Source organism: Anopheles merus, chromosome 2R, assembly GCF_017562075.2.
Source record: "Anopheles merus strain MAF chromosome 2R, AmerM5.1, whole genome shotgun sequence".
Taxonomy (NCBI): Eukaryota; Metazoa; Arthropoda; class Insecta; order Diptera; family Culicidae; genus Anopheles; species Anopheles merus.
The window spans coordinates 57,254,220-57,276,166 of record NC_054082.1 but is presented as its reverse complement, the minus strand read 5'-3'; the positions used below and the strand labels follow the sequence as shown (position 1 = coordinate 57,276,166).

Below are 21,947 nucleotides of genomic sequence, written 5' to 3'. Positions count from 1 at the left end.
GGCAGCGGTCAGGACTTCGCCGCATGCGATTTTGCCGCAAGCTTTTGTATGGGATTTGACGTTATTGACAGCACTTGCGAATCTGCCAAAATCATTTGATATTGCCGCATCGCCGCATGCGATTTTATTTTAGATGTCAAGTGTCTAAAATCGTATCAAATAATGATTATCTTTATAAAGAAATAACAAAATATCATTATAATACCTTGAAAAGCTAGTAAATTGAGAAAACTCTTTTCTTGCCGCATGCGGCGAAGTTCTGACCGCTGCCTAAGGCGGCGCTCTAGCAGCAATCGAACACGACATCCGACACGAACAAACCCATAAAATCATATGGAGGTGCACTGTCAGACACAAACAAACAAACAAGACAAACATCGAGTCGAACATGTCAGTTGATTCTGTCTTTGATGTTCGATACCCACCTGTGCTTTGAATACCTTGGCTGTCAAACGCTTCTCAGCTACAGTAGATAGAATTCAATTCGGGACAATTTCAAGTTTGTTTTCGTATTTTGTCTCGTTTTCTTCTTAAAATTCGCCTGCAAAATATTTTAAATATCTATCAATAATATTTGCAATGCTTCACAATCAATTTTAACATCAAATATACAGGTTTGAAACGTATTGAACTATTGCGTGTACATAATGCATGTGTATGCACTGTATGTGTTTCGCATGGACGTTTGTTTACATTTTTCAATATTAAATTTGAATGATTTTTATGTTATTATTGATGTGAATAACTAGTAAATTATTTGTTGAATCTTCCCCCTGCAGATGGATATTCATTTTAACTTTGAAAATGCTTCATTTTCGAGATAAAAAGATAGGCGTATTGCAGTGCATCATGACAGGTCTGTAAGACGTCGAACATCTGACAGAGCACCTATCGAACAGAGTCGTGTTTGTTTGTTTCGTTCGATTGGTCCCAGAGCGCCGCCTTAGGCATCTGCAGGGGGAAGATTCAACAAATAATTTACTAGTTATTCACATCAATAATAACATAAAAATCATTCAAATTTAATATTGAAAAATGTAAACAAACGTCCATGCGAAACACATACAGTGCATACACATGCATTATGTACACGCAATAGTTCAATACGTTTCAAACCTGTATATTTGATGTTAAAATTGATTGTGAAGCATTGCAAATATTATTGATAGATATTTAAAATATTTTGCAGGCGAATTTTAAGAAGAAAACGAGACAAAATACGAAAACAAACTTGAAATTGTCCCGAATTGAATTCTATCTACTGTAGCTGAGAAGCGTTTGACAGCCAAGGTATTCAAAGCACAGGTGGGTATCGAACATCAAAGACAGAATCAACTGACATGTTCGACTCGATGTTTGTCTTGTTTGTTTGTTTGTGTCTGACAGTGCACCTCCATATGATTTTATGGGTTTGTTCGTGTCGGATGTCGTGTTCGATTGCTGCTAGAGCGCCGCCTAAGTTGGCAACCAGATACCCGAGTATTTTTACAACTTTAAACTGCAATAACTTTTGATTTATTGCTTTTATTGACCTGAAATTTTTTGTGGCCTTCCAACTTTTAATTTCTGATTTTTTGTGCTTAAATTGTAATTTTAAACAGCCAGCAAGTATTTTATTTTGATTTATTTCAGGCTGGAAATACACGAACCGAGATCGTCGCGGTACCGCGGAATTCGCGCATTCCCAAGAGTCACAAATTCACTAAACAACCACTAAACGGGTACTAAACGACTCAAATTCTCTACTTAAACGGATTATAGAAAGACGTCGTTTAGCAGACGGCAGACGACTCATGCATTCTTAACCTTTAATTTAGCAACCGGATACCCGGGTATTTTTTTCAACTTCGAACTGCTATAATTTTTTATTCATTCTTTTTATTGACCTGAAATTTTCCGTAGCCTCCCAACTTTTAATTTCTGATTTTTTGGTGCATAAATTGTAGTTTTAAACAGCCTGTAAGTATTTTATTTTGAATTTTTTTTAACTTTACCACGTAAGTTGGCAACCAGCATACCCGGGTATTCTATACATTTTGTATGGAGAATGACGTTTCTCTTCTTCCTCTTTTCGTATTTTGCTTATTTTCGAGTCAAATTCAAGCGATTCCAAATTTCAATTTGACCGTTATTTTTATCAAAAAATGAAAAAAAACTTTATGAATAAATGAAATAGAAGAGAATATGTGGTTGGCATTACTTGCTTACAGCATTAAAATATAGAAAGCATTGTTTACCTATGAAAATCGTTAATTTTTTGCATCAAAACGTGTGGAATAGCCGGGTATGCCGGTTGCCAACTTACGTGTGTAAATCTGGTTGCCAACTCTACGGTTAAAATAGCAAAAAGCTGGTAGCGCCATCTGTTTGTGGGATACCCAACCAGTGGAGCTTCCTCGCTTGGAGGAGAGCTTTCTCATTTCATCTGTACAGTTGCATGGTTTTGCATTAAAGTTTCTTCTTCTTCTTCTTTTGGCTCAACAACCGTTGCCGGTCAAGGCCTGCCTGTACCACACTACTTGTGGGTTTGGCTTTCATTGACTTATTGATCCCCCCTAAGCAGGATAGTCAGTCCTACGTATGGCGGCACGGTCCATTTGGGGCTTGAACCCATGACGGGCATGTTGTTAAGTCGTACGAGTTGACGACTGTACTACGAGACCGGCTCAATGCATCGTTAAGTTATGCATCGTTAAAACTAGAACGGCAATACGATTGTTTAAATACTAAACTCCAATAGAAACCACCAGCCCTGAAGTAAGTGAAATTTGAATAACGGTCGTTGATGTCGATACCCACGATATCCACACCTCCATTCATATAGATCTTCGCTCGGAAAGTTAGAAAGCTATATAGGTCATGATCCCAAGTGCCACAAATCCACTAAACGACCACTAAACGGCTTCTAAACGCCTCAAATTCTCTACCTAAACGGAATATAGAAAGACTTCGTTTAGCAGACGGCAAACGACTCATGCATTCTAAAAATAGCAAAAAAGCTGGTGGCGCCATCTGTTTGTGGGATACCCAACCTGTGGAGCTTCCTCGCTTGGAGGAGAGCTTTCTCATTTCCTCTGTACTGTTGTATGGTTTCGCATTGAAGTTATGCATCGCTAGAACTAGAACGGCGATACGATTGTTTAAATACTAAACTCCAACGGATACCACCAGTACTGAAGCAAGTGAGATTTGAGTAATGGTCGTTGGTGTTGATACCCACGTATCTGACCACACGACCATTTGTATAGATTTTTGCTCAGAAAGTTAGAAGGCTATATAGGTCATTATAAGATGAAACTTGTCGAAACACATTGCAAGAAAAGGATAGCAATATAATGATGAGTTGTAATACGCCATCTATTGATCAAACCAATGAAGCTGTGAAGCTTTCATTTTTTTCCTATGGATATTCAATTTTCCAGTCGTTTAAGCTTAATCTGTGGCGCTTGGGGATTAGATGAAACTTGTCGAAACACATTGCAAGAAAAGGACAGACATATAATGATGATTTGTAATACGCCATCTATTGAGCAAATCAATGAAGCTATGGAGCTTTCGTTTTTGTTTCTATGGAAATTTGATTTTCCAGTCGTTTAAGCTTAATCTGTGGCGCTTGGGATGTATATGTAACAGGCGGTCCCCGAGATACACGGTACCTCTTAGAGCGTTTCTACATACACCGAGACTGCAGCTGAGAGATGGCTGTGAGAGAATTGACAACCGGTTTCTCACGCTGGTGTGTGTAGAAGCTCTGAAAAGCGCCGAGATGGGACTTTTAAAATGATGTTGAAAAAATCCATTTTAATCGCTAAAATGAAGTCAAAAAAGTTTCTTTTACTTTTTAATAATATTTCTACGATTATTAGACGGCAAAAATGCAAACTAAAATTGATCGATCGCTATAAACTGCCAATTCATTTTTTTCTCAGCTCCATCGTTCTTTGCATGCCGAGGAGAATTCTCTCACCGAAAATGCTGTCAGTCGCTGTCAAAGCATGCTGTCAGTTATTTTCTCAGCTGCATTCTCGGTGTATGTAGAAACGCTCTTATACGCGGATTCGGAGATACGCGGTTTTCCAAATTTGACAGTTCTTTGAGCAAATTTTACTGATTTGACACAACCATTGTGAAATACCAAATAATTTCCGTATTAATCGAATGTGAAATACCATTTCAAAAGGTTTAAAAGTGTTCAATTCAGTAGAAACATATCAAATAATTAATTTGGTGGCTCAAACAACCCCCTACTTGCAAAATTGCACAAAAATTAGTGATATTTTGGCGGGAAATCACGAGATTCGACTTACGCGGAAATTCGAGATACGCGGTATTTTGCAGCCGTTTTCGGTCCCCATTAACCGTGTATCTCGGGGACCGCCTGTAATGTAAACTTCATCGTCGCAATGTTTGTTAACAGCTTTTTGAAGTGCCACAACAGCTCGCGAGCATTTACCACACGTGAGAAAGAGATGGAATGAGTACGTACGACGGCTAACAGCGCTTCCCAAGCTCCCGACCACGCTGGTTTTCGCTGGTCTTTTCGGGTATAATTCGTTAACGAATTATCCCCGAAAAGACCAACGAAATACAGATCATTTTCGGGGATAGTGAACACACGTGAAAGATGAACCCATGCAAAAAAAGAGCTAAAAATAGAAATGAACATTCGGATTCACTCCCTCCACTCATGATCATGCTTCATCCTTGATGCTACCAACCACATCGCTAGTTCTACTTCGAATCACTTTGCCAGTTGCGCCACCATATTATTATTCATTATCGTGCTATTTACTGGTTTGTTTGTATGAAGGGGTACTGATACTAAAAGAATTAAAAGAAATAAATAAAACAATAAAAATAACAGATTAACTATTAAACACGCATTTCTAGCAATGAGTAAATGAGTTTGAAGTTATTGGAGCTGGATGTTTTAAAAATTAAATAAAACTTTAAATCATAAAAAAACAATAAAAATGGAATTGAACTCAGGTCGACCATGGTACTAACATTACACCATTAACATTTGACCATAACTAGTTCATGAACATGAATTGTTATCTATCACTTTTAAACCCTTCAAATATAGTACAGGTGGTCCCCGAGATACACGGTACCTCTTATACGCGGATTCGGAGATACGCGGTTTTCTAAATTTGACAATTCTTTGAGCAAATTGTACTGATTTGACACATCAATTATAAATTGCCAAATAATTTGCGTTTTGATCGAATGTTAAAAATAATTTCAAATTGTTTAAAACTGTTATATTCAGTCAGAACCATATCAAATAATTCATAAAGTGACTAAAACCGCCTCCTACTTGCAAAATAACACGAAAATTAGTGATATTTTAGCTGGAAATCACGAGATTCGACTTACGCGGAAATTCGAGTTACGCGGTAATTTGCGGCCGTTTTTGGTCCCCATTAACCGTGTATCTCGGGGACCGCCTGTACAATGAACAAAGAGATGTGTAAAAGTTCATCGATGCGTGTGAGAGAGTAGGGCTGATGAATAGAAAGAGATGGCATGAGTTTGTGTTCATTATCCCCGAAAAATTTCGCTTGGGTTGGCCGTATGGCGCACCAACACATCTAAACCAGTGACAGGGCGTTTAGGCGAGGGGTAGGAAGAAGAATAGCGGACGGGTAGCTCGACGAGCATCGAACTTTATAATGCTATTCTACAAACTCACATTTAATTTGAGGCAAATTCGGTAATTATTTTTATTATTACTTTTCTCGATGAAACTCAGAAGCTGTCTCAATTGGTGTAATATTTAACAAACCCATGATTGTTTTATTAATTGCAAATAATTATACAGTATACGCTCGGTAATCCACACCTCGATAGTCCGCACTTTTGACAGTCAAATTCATTCGAAGAAACAGTTTTCGGACAAAAAAATGATATTTTATTAAAAACATAAATACCTTTCTTTTTTTAATACAAGCTTTCTTAGTAAAACATGAAAATAAATGATTCATAATAGTTAACTCATGGAACCAGAGAAAAATAAGAAGTTTTTTGAAGAAACACGTCAATACGTCATTTTATAATTCGCACTTCGCAGTGCGGATTACCGAGCGTGAACTGTATTATACAATTGTTCATGTTTTGCAGTGCATCTTAACGATAATACGGCTAAGGTTTTACAGCATTTAAACTTTTTCAATAGATACTAAAAACCTGATGAGACCATATCTCACATAGTACATCCTAAAAGAAATACTTATAGTTTTAATTTGTTTTTCATTAAAAAAAACGAGGCAATTTGCCGTTTGACAATTTTGAGTCTTCAATCTTTAATGTATTTTTTAATAGACATTATGATACAAATAAAAATACAATGATTGAAATGATTTTTTTCTTTGAAATGCATTTTTGAATGAGCACTTTATTTGCAGTTACAAAATACAAACAAATAAAAAATGTCCCTAAACTAAAAAAAAGCTATGAAAAATTGTAAATGGATAAAAGGAATGGAATTGCATTTTAATTATAATTCTTCCTTTCTTTAGTATAATTGCAAAAAGAAGGTAGTAGCTCCATCACGATATGAAGGATCGTCAACAATTTTTGCGCGGCACAAGGGACATGTTTGTTCTCGATCAAACCATGTGCCAACACACAATTCGCAGAAGATGTGATTACATTCGAGCAATACTGGCGAATTGAAGTTATCATGGCAAATGGAGCACTGTCCGCCACACGCTTGCAGTTGTTCCTTTGTTGGAACAGTTCCGTAACTCTGTAAAGAAAAACAATAATTCAATTATATTTCCAGTTGATGTAACAAAATTACGTACAAAAAATCCGGACCTGGTCGAAATAACAAAAACCTAATGAAGAAGTGATTAATTAACTCCGCTACAATGTTGCTTATCATTCGTTGCCTGCAGCGTTTGGCCTTAAAGGCCTTATTAGACGGAGGAAAGTACTGTCATTCGATTTTGGAATCTATCCTTCAAACAGGGTTTAACAGATAGATGCCAGTCGGAAAATCAGAATTTGGCATGCTCATTACCGATTTGCTCCCCAGTAGATTTTTTCTGTCAACGTATATAGAGCGAATTGAATTTCCTGATGATGATGTAGAAAAATAACAAAAATGGAAAACAACGAATGATTCTTTAGAATAAAGCCAAGAAAATCAATAAATTAAATAATAAATGTGAAAGGTGACAGAATTATTCTCTTGCCTTATTCACGTACGAGAGGCATTTTTGTGCCAAAGTCTTAGTTTGACAGATAAATGCCAATCAAGAAATGACAATATTTTTCTCCGTCTAATAAGGCCATAATGCCCGTGGCAGCGCTCATCCGATGCGATTTTATCGGACGAAATTTATATGGGGTTTGACAAATAACGTCGGACGTGCGATTTCGTCGTATGACGGAATCAAAAAAAATTGATTCCTTCCCCAAATACCCAAGATACCGAAAACGCCATCAATTTCCTGTTCTAAAAATCCAGTTGCATCAATTAAAGCCAAAGAACTGTCATTATGGTGGTTTAAACCACACGGCCTCAGAAGCAGCCATTTTAATATTGTTAAAGTAATTTTTTATACACGGGTAATTAATTTGCTAAACATGTTTCAGCCCAAAATTGTTTAACTATGCAAAGGAAGCGATTAAACGTGTGGGTTTAAGGGCCGTGTCTGTGCTTCATCGCATGCGATTTTATCGCACATGCTGTCAAACGCTTTTTCGTGTAATATTGCGATTATTTGGATGATTTTAATAATAATATAATAATAATAACGATAATGAAAAATTAAGTTGAGATTGTTCCTAAAAACATCACACATTTAGTTTGACAGATAATCGGATGCGGCGTCAGACGAAATCAAAATTTTTGAACGTCTATTTTTGAAAAATACTCTCGTACAAAAAGATATAGAAGCAACGCGGTACAATTGTGCAGTGGAATAAGGAGTGTCCGAAACCGCTCACGATCTGTCGCCCTCACCAGTCCATTATCCTAGCCTCAATGGCTGAAGCCTCCACGTTATCTGGTCACTTTTATTTAAACCTACCCCTCCGCAATGGCGGATTTGATGGTAAGCGGACTGAGTGGCCGCGGGGGAGGGGCGAGGGGGGGGGGGCGTGGATGGTAAGTCCAGCATATATGGTGTGTAACAGTAGTCTCATCGCGGGCCTCCGTGAACGATAGAGGCTTCTTGGACGAAGGGACTCATAGACTATAGGGGGCCCACATATACGAGGGATCCCGACTAACCCCCTTCCCCTCAGCAAAATCCCAGACAAAACATGAAAGTATGTTTGATCCTAAGCCAAGTGAAGAAATCCACACCTCCCTCCCTCGTTCAACACCTACAGAGGGTCCCCACTCCGTGTACCACTTAGGGTCTTAGGGTCAACACCCTAAATCTGCCATTATCCCTAACAGCACGTTACGGACTGGGTGGTCTGTTTCCATGCGTATAGCATGGCCTGAGGTCGCCGTACATCTCGTATAACTCTTCATTATATCAGCTTCTCTATTGTGCTTCCACACATACGGGACCAAGATGATTTCGTCAGATTTGATTAAAATAAAATAACTGTGTTAAAACTTATCTATGAGAGTAGGGAAGCTATTCAATTGTACAAGAAGCTATTCAAGTGTGTTCAATATTGGTTTAAATAAATGAACAAAAAAATTTATTGAGTGACCCGTTTGTCACGAGGCGTGGAACTTAGTGATGTATGAGTCAATCCGAACATTCCCGGGCTGTAGCCATTCATAAGCGACGCAGGGTTTTGAGAGATAGTTCGGAAGGTACAAGTAGGCACAACACCTTCGATAGATGCCAGAAAACGCCAACGATTCCGACCGGAACTCATCGCTCCAACGGGTAGGAGTTGCTAATACTTTCTTGCACTTAGTGATCCTACGCGCATTCTCAATCTCGTTGCATCCACGTGTCAGAAACGATTCTAAAGGCCGGGGTACATTATCCGTACCCGCTAGTGTAATTTCGATTTTCACTAGCGCATCTGGCGGCGGCTGATCGAAGCATTTTGACAAACATTTTGGAGCCGCTTCAGAAAATATGTTATTTTTCCATGTTTTTACTTAAACTGGACTGGAAAAGCTTTGTAATTGATTGATTGTAGTGTAAGTATTTTAGCCATTTTCGCATTGAAAAATGATGCAAATAATACTTTATTTTGAGATCCGGCACCACTAATCCCTCGATGACCAAAAAAAGCTTCCATCAGCCGCCGCCAGATGCGCTAGTGAAAATAGAAATTACACTAACGGACAACGTCCCCTGCCTTAACGAGCCGTCACCTTCTAACGTGCCTGATTATGTCAACTCAACGTGCCGCCATAAAGTTGAATATAAGAGAAGAATTAGAAAAAAAAAATTTTTATGTTGGTTCATCATTTCTTAGCTTTAATTATAAAGACTAAAAACCTATTACAAACCTATAAAATTACGTGTTTTTATTCTTAAAAAAAGATAAATTCATATTTTCTAAACAAGATTATTTTAGCTTATTCGAGAGATAAATCATCTCAAATAACTGAAACAGAGATAAAACATCCTTTTTTGTTTGCTGGTTTGGTTTGGTTTTTCATATTATTTAGTTTTCCACTGTTATATCAACTGGTGTACAGCAGTGGATATGGCTAACCAACTAAAATGGCTTTTCTTGTATGAAGTTTTCAACTGCATATCCCACTGCTCGACATTTTAACCAAGTTGCTATGGCGGCAAACTTCATTCCACTCCACTGCCATGCCGATCGGATACCGAAGAATCTGATTGAGAAAACGCAATTGGACCATATTGGAAATTTGTTAGCCGGTTGACTAAATTATCCACTCCGTTATCGACTTTCGTTCGCAATCAGGTCCTATAATACAACTTCTAGCAACGACTAACGGTGCAGTGAAGGGCTTCTTGAACCGTTTCGCTTGAAAAAACAGCGACAGTGTGCAAATTATGGAACTGTAGAATAAACCCTATAACTAGACTACTTTGATCAGATAACTATTTCTCTCTTTTTTCATTGGACATTTTCTTGTGCGCGTGGTTTCGATTTTCAGCCACATTCCCAAACTCGATCGAATTCGGGAACGATCGTAGCAATTGTCAAAAGGACATAAAATGGTGGTTTCCTTGGGGGTTTCAAACATTTTGCCGTATTGTACGCATAACTGAGCAGAATACTCATGAAATAAATTAAATCAACCGTTTTATCGAGGCAACTGGAATTATCGTTCCTCTTCGATCAATCAAAAAGCAGAAACATTATGTTATTCAATCTAATTATGTTTTCAATTTTTTTTACCAATTAAATTTTCAAAAGTACAACAAACGAAAAAGGCCAGGAAAGCATAACAATATTAGTCTTTCGTCAGTAACTAGAAGTGGAACATAGTTGGTATCCGATGGGGCAGGCAATACGGAATTTGAACGGGAAATACGAAAGCAATACACGTATTCCGCTATATATGCTATACTCTTCTTCTTCTTCTTTAATGCCTTACTCGATATATTGTTTCATGTTTTGACATGTATGTGTTTTTTTACTGAAAATTACTCCAGTTAGTGAACTTCTAGTTAAAAAAAAAACTTCAGTAAAACACATCCAGTTAGCGGTCACCTACTGTATTCTAAATTTGACTATTCTTTGAGCAAATTGTACTGATTTCAAAACCATTTTAAAAGGGTGCATTTCCAAACGTTAATTACTCAGTGAATAAAACGAGTTATGGGTCAAACGACACATCATTTTAAAGCGTAAGACTTCTTATTTCCGTTTTTGTGCATAACATGTGTCAAAAAATGTGTAAAATAATGTAGAAAACATGGGAAAATCTGCACCTCGATAGGGCTGTCAAAATTCAACTTAGGCGGGATGGAATTAACATTGGACCAGTCCAAGTACGCACTAGGAGTCAAAGTAAATTTTCTGCTCGACAAAATATGCAGCACACATTGCAAAATGACTTGTAAAGCCCTGTATCATTGTTTTAACTCCCTCCTCCTTTCCCAACGCGACGAATGAATTGAACTGGAAAACAAAAACAGTGTCGAGTCTCACTCGGGCAAATCACGGAATGAGTTAAAGAAACACTAGAAGAAGAAAGGTATAGCGTCGTACCGCGACGTTCATTCTAACAAAGCGATTTCTATGCTCATCAGCAATCTATCCAACATGTGAACAGTTTCCTTTTAAATAAAACAGGAAGCAATGCAATTACCATGAAATTATTTGTTCTGTAATGTTTTACTTTTTTAATTTTCATTAATAAATATTGTGGCGACCACTTAAAGTCGGGCACCTCATATTTTCACTTATTTTCTGACTTTGCGGCACCCTGGACAGTTCTCTAGAACAATTAACGGATTTTATTTACCCATCTATTTTTTTTTGAGAAATATCTTTTAAAATCTCGGGACACTATGCGTAAATGTGATAAAAGGTATGAAATTTATACGGTCCACTGAAAGTCGGGCAGTCTTCATTTCATAGCAAAATGACCACGTAGTATGCCAATATTGACCAATATGTTTCTTAAACCATTTGATATCAGTTATTAAAGGTCCATCGACCAGTTTGGACGATCATCTGTGTTTTAAATAACCTAGGCCATGCGCTATACGGTACGGATTAAGCAATTTAAATATCAGAATAATTTTGAAGAGGGTATTATTGTTTTCGTAATTTTAAAGAAATAAAATTATTTACAAGTATCAGAGACTGGTCATCACTCCGACTGCGAGGAGTGCAGACGTGTTTTCCGCGAGGCTCTAAGCGTTGTGATAAACACATACAAAAGTCAGAGTTCTTATTGGTAATAAAAGTGAAACCTATAACCAAAGCGACTAAAGTCGCCCGACCCGTCAACATGGGTTGTGGCAAAGTCTCGTCAAAGCGAAGGAATGTAAAAATTCCTTTATCTACATTCCACCGCTTGAGCAAACTCAATACGGAACAGGTGCAAATGGTGTCGCCTAACACATATGCACTGCTTGAAGACGATAAAGAAGAGCATCCTATGGATACACATACGAGTAAGCCTAGCTCGACGAGTAATAGTGTTAGTATTCCTCCAATCAAGATTGTGTGCAAGTCATTAGGAGAAGTGCACAAAAAAGTCATCGACGCAGGAGTAATACGTTATCACACCAAAGTGGCAAACGAAGGTATTATCGTGTACACATACACAACCAATGACTTTAGAACAGTGGTCAGACACACGCAACCTATCTCCTTCACTTCCCCAAAGGAAGCGTAAACCTTACAAAGCTGCGTTCCATAAACGCACTTGAGCACTGCAGAGTACAGTGGAATTATTATTCCAACAGACAAGGCCCAATGCAGTGTAAACGCTGCCAATCGTTTGGTCATGGTGCTGCTAACTGCCATCATCCTGCTTCCTGCAACAAGTGTGCAGGTAAACATGACTCAAAAGAATGCCCGTTGAAGGCATCAACATCAAATGACAATGGTCTACTGCCAACACACAAACTAAAATGTGTTAACTGTGAAGGCAATCATCCAGCCAACTTTTGGGGGTGCCCAAAGCGACCAACAAAATCAAAAGCCAGTGCTCCTAAACTACCTGCATCGAGAGAATTTGTATTCGAAGGAAATGCATTCCCTGTGCTCCCTCCTACGTCAGCGTCCAAAACAAATAAACTCCCTCACATAGAAGCGAATCAAACAAATAGCAGTACGGAGGATTTGTTTAATGCGACTGAATTAACAGTCATAGTTGGTGAAGTATTTTGCAAATTACGCGCTTGCAAGACAAAACAACAACAAATCACCGCGATATTCGAGGTTGTTAGTAAATTTTGTTTTGCTAACTGATGGATCATATTCGAGAAATAACTATATCATACTGGAACGCAAACGGTGTTTTAAATAAGAAAATTGAGCTAGAAAACTATTTAAGGAAAAAAGACGTTGACTTAATGATTATAGTAGAAACATTCTTAAAACCGGGACAAAGATTCAACATTGCTAACTATAGCATCTGTAGACTAGATAGAATCCTAAATGCCAAAGGAGGGATTATAATACTTATCAAAAGCAACATTGCTTTTAACCTTATGAAAGCCTTTAAAATGGAAATTATAGAAACAATAGGAGTTCAAATTAAGACAGCTAAGGGCCCATTGTCAATAATCGCAGCTTATCATCCTGGCTCAAACACAGTGATGAGTAAATTTAAAAACGATCTAAGAAATTTAACTAGACTAAAAAGTAGCTTTCTAATATGTGGTGACTTAAATGCTAGGCACAATATGTGGAACTGTGCCTCAACAAACGCAACTGGCAAAATATTATTTGACGAATTGCGCAAGGGGCAATTTTCGATTTGTTTTCCTGACACACCTACTCATTTCCCTTCAGACTCTACAAGAAATCCTTCTACGATCGATATTACGCTAACAAACAATTATCATCACATTTCCGACCTGAAAACCAGTACAAATTTCACTTCTGATCACCTACCAGTAACATTTTCTGTACTAAACGAAAAGATCAATCTCAAACCCGACAGAACACTTCATGATTACACCAAAGCAAACTGGACCTTATTCAAACATAGCATCAATTCTAAAATCAATCCAGCTGAAATTTCACATGACAGAATACATAGTCAAGCTCAAATCGATAATATGATAGACAAACTAACTAACACTATATTATCCGCGCATGAAATTGCAATACCATCAAAATCAGCAGGAAGGTATAACTTAATAATCCCCCCAGATATCATAAAGCTTATAAAAATTAGAAATACGTATCGTAAACGATGGCAAAGACACCGACTTAATAATACATTAAAACAATCATATAATTTTTTGAAAAATCTGATTAACATTAAATTATCTGAACTGCGAAACAAAGCGTGGTCAATAAACCTAAATTCAATGAATAAGGACAAACTTAATAAAACCAAACTATGGAAGTTTATTAAAATCATTAAAAATAATCAAAACGCAATACCAGCATTAAAAAGCAATGATCAAACGCTCATAACGTCAAACGAAAAATGCAAAGCACTGAAAGATGTTTTTGAGTCTGCACACACAGTAACAGCAAATTTTACAAGCCCAACCGAACGTCAAGTGAAAAAAACCGTTAAAAACTTTCTCAGTATCAATCAAGAACTTATACAAAATAACCTATTCAAACCAAAAGATATTACACAAATTCTTAAAAGATTCAAACCGAAAAAATCATCTGGTATTGACAACATAAATAACTGCACACTCAAAAAGTTACCTCCAAAAGCCATTATATATCTAAATACCATTCTCAATGGTTGCTTAAAACTTGGCTACTTTCCTAATGCATGGAAAATAGCTAAAGTTATCGCGATACCCAAACCAGGCAAGGATCACAGTCAACCAGAAAGCTACCGACCGATTAGTCTTCTTAGTTGCCTAGGTAAAATATTCGAAAAATTGTTAGAAAGCCGAATGGCACTCCATACATTCAACAACAACATAATCCCGAAAAGTCAATTTGGTTTTCGTTCCTCTCTTTCTACCACACACCAACTCCATAGATTAACAAACAATATCGTACATAACAGATGTAATAGAAAATCAACCGGCTTAGTTCTTCTTGATACTGAGAAAGCATTTGACTCCATCTGGCATCAAGGTTTACTTTCCAAACTCATCAAACTAAATTTTCCCAGCTACTTAATCAATATAGTAAATTCGTTCATTTCAAATCGCCAAAACAAAGTACATATTTTAAACAGCACATCTAACACATATACGCCAAAGGCAGGTGTTCCTCAAGGCAGCGTTCTGTCGCCTTTACTGTTTAATATATTTACCTCAGACATACCCCACATGAAGAGCTGTGAGCAATTCTTTTATGCTGACGATGTTGCGTTTTCATCCTCAGCGAAAAGTCCAAAAACAATAATTAGAAATTTAAATACTGCTCTGAAAAAATACAGTAAATACTGCACAAAATGGAAACTTAAATTAAATGGAAACAAATCTGAAGCTATCTTCTTCACTAGGTATACCTGTGCTCGGAAGCTTCCAAGTACTAAACTAACAATTAACGATTGTGAAATTCCTTGGAAAAATCAGACTAAATACCTAGGACTAATACTAGATAAACGACTGACATACGGATATCATACAGAAAATGTTACTGTAAAATGTGAAAAACTATTTAGAATTCTGTACAGTTTTCTTAACAGGAAATCGAAATTAAATTTCGAAAACAAAATGCTATTGTACAAAGCATGTGTTAGACCTATTATGACATACGCCTCACCCATTTGGTCAAATTGTGCCCAGTCACACAAATTAAAACTACAAAGAGCCCAAAACAAATTTTTGAAAGCTATCCTTAGAGTCCCTCGGTGGTACAACACAGCTGCATTACACATCGAATGTAACATTCCCACAATAGTGGAAATATTAGCCAGGTTGAAATCAAATTATAACGCTAAGTGCACAACTAGCCCACTGCAAATACTAAGAGAATTGAACTCTTAAAAATGTAATTTTAGGTTTACAATTACTATTATTACTTTTATTTTTATGTTAAGGCCTGTACATAGTATCATAAGCAGCAAAAATTAGTATAAGTCTAGTATTCAGCCAAGGGGTTTTCAATTCCAATTATATTTTTTCCCCTTAACCAAATTGTTCCTTAATTTAGCTTTTGTTAGAAATCTTCTAAGTCCTTCCGGCCAAGATTGCCATTAAGATTAGAATTCAATGAGGAGAGAACATAGTTTCGTACCCATTATCGCGTCAGATTTCAAACTGTTGTACTTACTAATGAAATTTAAAAATGGAAATAAAAGAACTAACTAACTAACTAACTAACAAGTATCAGAAATGAAATTATAGAGAAAAAAATTTGTCATTTCTGCTACATAATACCATAATTAACACAGGTTAAAGACGAGAAAAAAAAATATTAAAGAAATATTTGAATACATCCATGTGGAGAACTTATCAAAACATCCGTTTTTGCGGGTGTTTGAATAAAAAAATAATTATTCATGTTTATAACATCAAGACAAATATTTACTATAATATAAGTCTGAATATAATCAATTGATAAGAACGAAAAAAGATGATAGAGGGCCGCGTCAAAGCTATCGGTTGTATTTCGGTTGTTGTATTTTGCGATAGTACGGAAGTCACTTTTAGTTGAAAGGTAAAGCTAAACTGTCAAAGAATTCTTGGAATTGTATTTTTAAGTTAGAGTTTATTAAGAATGTATACATACACATAAAAAAATGTATTAATTTTGATGCAAAAAATGTCGCACAGCCTGATAAAATCCAGAAGGAATATTCATGCTTGAAACCGTTTAATTAATTAGAGTATCTAGAAAGTTATAGGGATGCATAAGCGCTTATGGGACGAAGTCTTAATTAGTGTTGGGTAAAATAGCACAATTGAGTGTGCTGTGCGTACACGCACGCACATCTCAGTGTGCGGTGCACATTTCGCACTGTGCGCGCTCTCCGCACTGTGCGCGCACTTCGCACTTTTCGCACAGTGCGAGCACACTCCGCACGGTGCGCGCACTTTTCGCACAGTGCGTGCGCACTCCGCACTTTACGCACACTACGCACAGTGCGCGCATTTTTCGCACAGTGCGAGCACACTTCATACTGTGCGAGCAGATTCTGCATAGTGCGCGCACTTTACGCACAGTGCAAGCACAGTCCGGACGTTTCGCACACTTCGCACAGTGCGAGCACACTTTGCACAGTGCAAGCATATTTTGCTAATTTCGTGCAGTGCTTCACTTTGTACTGTGCGAGCACACTTTGTACTGTGCGAGCACACTTTGTACCATGTTATAGGAAGTCAGGTGGTTTAGTACTGAGCATATTTTGACAAACCGCCTTTTAGCATTAGCATCAGTTAGCATTAGCGACTCCGATCCGTTGGTGCAACGAGTTCAAGTCAGGGCGAATCAAAGGTCCATAAATCGCTTGCACACATTCATACCACACACATGCTCATCGCCCCCCCCCCCCCCCTCTCGCCCTGTCCCATGTCCCCTTCTCTTTAGTTAATTACAAAATTTTACTAGGGCTCTGAGTGAAAATTGTAATTTTTGCATTAAAACATGCCCTGCTATCGCAAGCCTGCGACGCGAATAGCAGTTTTCGCCGGAAACCAGCTGTCTGTTTTGTTGCACAATCGCAAAGCGGTGGCTCCGAGTACAAGCACAGACACGTTTCATCTCAGCCAAATTCAAGAGAAACCTTAACCCACTGGAACGTCGTTTACCTACGAGCTTCACAGTTCATAGTTGTTTTGAAGAGACGCGTGCTTGGTGTCAGCCGATTTTTCCTGATAATTTCTCCGGCTACGGACCGCTGTGTTGATATTATGTTTCGGGGCCTTTAAATTTTTGTCTGGGTGTGTTGTATGCTTGTGGTTGTGTAACGGATTTTCGATGATGGTCAAGCGCAGCGTTCTGTGCATTCGATTCTCGCAGAAAATGTATCTGCGCAGTTTCGGTGTGCTCGTGCACCGGCCATCCACAGAATTATGTTTCTCGCTCTACCCAATGCCTTGGGCCAACGATGATTAAATTGTATTGATTTCAACTGTGCGCGTGTGTTTCAGCGTTCAGCGCAGCAATACAATTTAATCATCGTTGGCCCAAGCCATTGGGTAGAGCGAGAAACATAATTCATTGCCAGTGTGGCATGTTTTAATGCAAAAATTACAATTTTCACTCAGAGCCCTAGTAAAATTTTGTAATTAACTAAAGAGAAGGGGACATGGGACAGGGCGAGAGGGGGGGTGGGGGCGATGGGCATGTGTGTGGTATGAATGTGTGCAAGCGATTTATGGACCTTTGATTCGCCCTGACTTGAACTCGTTGCACCAACGGATCGGAGTCGCTAATGCTAACTGATGCTAATGCTAAAAGGCGGTTTGTCAAAATATGCTCAGTACTAAACCACCTGACTTCCTATAACATGGTACAAAGTGTGCTCGCACAGTACAAAGTGTGCTCGCACAGTACAAAGTGAAGCACTGCACGAAATTAGCAAAATATGCTTGCACTGTGCGAAGTGTGCTCGCACTGTGCGAAAAGTGCGTGCACTGTGCGAAGTGTGCGAAAAGTGCGGAGTGCGCACGCACTGTGCGAAAAGTGCGAAGTGCGAGCACTGTGCGAAGTGCACGCACTGTGCGAAGTGTGCTCGCACAGCACAAAGTGTGCTCGCACAGCACAAAGTGTGCTGTGCAGTGCGCACAATGAGGTGTGCTGTGCGCACAATGCCCAACACTAGTCTTAACCATTATCATGCTAAATATAGATATAATTCAGGTTTTTAACATGTTGAAACATGCTCAGTAACCAAGCCAGGAACAAAAATGTTCAACCAATTCGAAGCAGTAATTGTTCTATCTAAATAATGAACAACGGCGTTGGGGAAATTTTGATTTTAAGGGCAGGTAAGGCAGTAAATTTCCACTACTCCTTTATTTCTGATACTTCTAACAGTTTAAGTAACTCTAAAATTATGAAAAACAATAAATCTCTTGTACACTACATTTATTCGAGCCTTCCATAAACGTTATTTGGCTGGTACAGACCCTAAAGCGCTTGGCCTAGGTTATTTAATACACAGATGACCACCCAAACTAGTTAATGGACCTTTAATAACTAATATCAAACGATTTAAGAACCATACTGGTCAATATTGGCATGCTACGTGGTGATTTTGCTACGAAATAACGACTTTCAGTGAACCGTATAAATTTCATACTTTTTATCACATTTACGCATAGTGTTCCGAGATTTTAAAATATATCGGTAGGATTTTTTGCAGGGACATAATTGAAGAGTAGCCTATAGAACTGTCCAGGGTGCCGCAAAGTCAAATAATAGGTAAAATAAGAGGTGTCAGATTTTAGGTGGCCGCCACTGTACGTGCAAGTTTATTCGTTGTAACATTGATGGAAGCAAACAAATTTTTGCAAACCAACTGTTCGAATTGTTTATCTATGCGTTAAATGCTAATCGTTAACTGTTTTGACGATCGTTTAACAGAAATGGATAACAAATGAATTCGGGGCAACTACAAAAAAATTAAGAGATTGTTCATTGCCGTTACTGCAATACCTTATTGTTCGCCTTGAAGCGTAGTTACTGTTTCTTATTGATGTGTAACGTGGTCCGTATTTTTTAATGCATGACATATTTCATATTTCATAGTCATAACAATACTTACAGTTTTTTGTAGTAGCTTTACAAATGATCGGCGACAGAACTTGACCCTATCAAGCAAATCCGTCGATTTAGCAACGATATATACTGCAGATAAAATAACGCCGACCATCTTTTCCGAACCAGAGTAGGATTCAAACAGAAAAATCAACCATGGTTGAATGGGGGCAGCGGCACGATACAATTGGGAGAGCGATTCTATCATTAGGTAGACCTTGCCCTAAAGTCGCGATTGAAACAATATATTAGTTCTTGGAAGTTAATATGTGCTTTTATATGGTACTTACCCTACTTTTGTAGTCTACCACTCGAGGCGGCATTAGCGTAACAATAATTTTGATTACAATGGTGATCAGCTTCAGTATCAAATCTGTTATACAAACAGCAAACAACAGTCCTTTAAGCGATTCAGGTTGCAGATTATCAGACATGAAAAGTATCACCAGACAGATACTCTTCCATTCAATCACAAATCCAAATATGAGTAATGCTAAAATGATAATTATCAGCTCACGCAGCAACACCATAACACGTCGTTGCTTTTGTTTCGATATTTCTTGTCGGACTACCCAATTTGCGTGGTAGAACGTCATCAATAACAACAGAAAGTGCATTATACCATCTAAATGATCGTAGCATAATTTAGCCAACAAAATCAGAAGTAATGGCATATACCGTGCTAATGTTTCTATTAAGGCGCGAGTTTCTGGCAACTGATTAAGCGCTTCATGCACGGTGGCTTCTTCATTCTGGTGATTCGAACTGATGCTGTTACTACGCGCAGCGCCACCAGCACCAATGGTAGGTGCATTTCCTGCCGTCGGTGTCAGTACAGCACCATTTGTGCTATCACTACCCATAGATGGAATACCCTCACCACCACCAATAGATATGGAAGACTGTGAAGCCATCGACACTGATGCTGCGGATAGTCCAGCAGCGGATTGCTGGTGATGCAAGGCCAAAGGTTGATGATTGTTAAAGTGGTGATGATGGTGACTGTAGTTAAAATTTGGCATTAGTGGTGAGCGTCCACCAATCAAAGAGCCCGAAGGTGGAGCATTTTCATCACCGGATTGAATCCATAAGAATGGTCTAATACTTGTATTAGCTGAGGAAGATGAGTTTGACATAGGGTATAGCTCATTGTGAGAAGAACGCGAAGAACCTCCACCAATCGTCCCGGTTCCGTCGTCGACATCAATTACAACATCACTAGTAGCGATGATAGAATTTGCATTTCCGATCGAACCAATAGAGTTACTCATCATCGGAGGTGTACTAGTTCCTGTACCGTGAGACCGCTCCGAATTCAGAAAGATTCCTGTACGCTCACCAGAAAATAAACTACCCGGATGTCTTGCCTGCTGCAGAAGGGCCATAAAATCGTTCAGCATAACGTTACTAAAGTTGGAACCTCTTCGTGAAGTCGTTCCATGATTGTTAGACCGTCCACGTTCAACAGACATAAGCCGGCTAAACATACGTCCATTACTCAATGAGTTGCGAAAGCCACTTGGTCCTCCGCCACTACCCGAACCTGCTCCAATTGACATTGATGTACTATCTAATGATCCAACAGATGTCTGACGCTCGACCACCGGGGTGCGGATCTGTGACGCAGGTAACGGAGAACCAGTTGGTGGAACAGTGCCGCCAGATGGTGGCTGCTGGGTGCAATTTCCAGTACTGGTTTCGTCAACAATACTTGAAATGCCGTTTGAAATTATAGTAGGCGGGGACGATGATTCTACTGATGATAGTGAGTTGGATGCTACGACATTAGTATCTTCCGCTGACGGTGCAGAATCATCCACAGGTTGGTTCGAGTTTTCCAGCTGGTTATTGGTCTGATGTGTGGTGTTTTCTTCTAGGATAGCCTTTTCGGACATTTTACACTATAACTGGGACGTGGGTTCACACACCACCTCCGCTTTAAGTTTTGTTCTTATCCTTCTGTCTTGCTGTTGGAACAAGCAGCTGTTTCCAAGTTTATCAAAAATCGTCTCTCGAAAAAATATCTTCATACAACGATGCGCAAACCCGGGATGTACTTTAGTTGCGGGCAATTATCTGTCGACCATCACAGACTTAATCATTTTACTTCCTACATCCTAAAAATGATATAAGATTTGATCTAGTTAAAAAAACGACATTACCAAGTCGGAAAATTAATACGAACTGGTTTGAAACACCATTTAACAATAGCGTATTAGACAGGATTTCACTACGTTATCGATGATTCTAGTAACATTGATGACTCATCCTACCGTGAACAATATGAGTGCTGGTTTTGGTTAACACAGTAATAATTTCAACGACCATCTTACGAACAGTAAAACAATCCTTAAAACAAGTTTCTCATACGATATCAGAACCAAGAGATGTTATTTTTGTATTGAAAAGAAAGTTTTCGATTTTTGTACAGTTTTTCTTCTTCTGCTTGTGTTTCTGTTTTTATGTGTCACTTTTGAAATGTTTACAAGCGCAGCTTCGATTCTCAAATTTCGTCATATTTTGCCGATTTGCCAATCGTAGCGAGATAAAGTAGTTCTTATCCGTGTCCTCCCTTATGAGTATCATAACGATATTCATATTAATCTGTTTTGGAGTTCGCCAAGGTCAACTAGGCAAGTGTAGCACAATACATAAGTGTACAAAAGAAATTCAAATTACAATATGTTCAAATTGGGCACTGCCTGATGCAAAACAAA

At 38.3% G+C, this 21,947-nt stretch overlaps 1 protein-coding gene across 1 annotated transcript; it reads right to left on the bottom strand.

Moving 5' to 3' along the window:
* Positions 1-5,773: 5,773 nt before the first annotated feature.
* Positions 5,774-21,946, bottom strand: LOC121588654 (E3 ubiquitin-protein ligase RNFT1). The gene is made up of 4 exons (XM_041906842.1): positions 21,416-21,946; positions 19,521-21,347; positions 19,238-19,453; positions 5,774-6,751 (listed from the first exon to the last, which is right to left on the bottom strand). The coding sequence occupies exons 2-4, from the start codon at positions 21,123-21,125 to the stop codon at positions 6,518-6,520; spliced, it is 2,055 nt and encodes a 684-aa protein (XP_041762776.1). The 5' UTR covers positions 21,126-21,347; positions 21,416-21,946; the 3' UTR covers positions 5,774-6,517.
* Between the last annotated feature and the right edge of the window lies 1 nt (position 21,947).

Coding starts and splice junctions, on each gene's coding strand:
- LOC121588654 (XM_041906842.1), bottom strand. CDS start 21,125: ATGTCCGAAAAGGCTATCCTAGAAGAAAACACCACACATCAGACCAAT. Junction 19,454..19,520: donor TGGTAGACTACAAAAGTAGG/GTAAGTACCATA, acceptor TCGCGACTTTAG/GGCAAGGTCTACCTAATGAT. Junction 6,752..19,237: donor TAAAGCTACTACAAAAAACT/GTAAGTATTGTT, acceptor TTTTCTTTACAG/AGTTACGGAACTGTTCCAAC.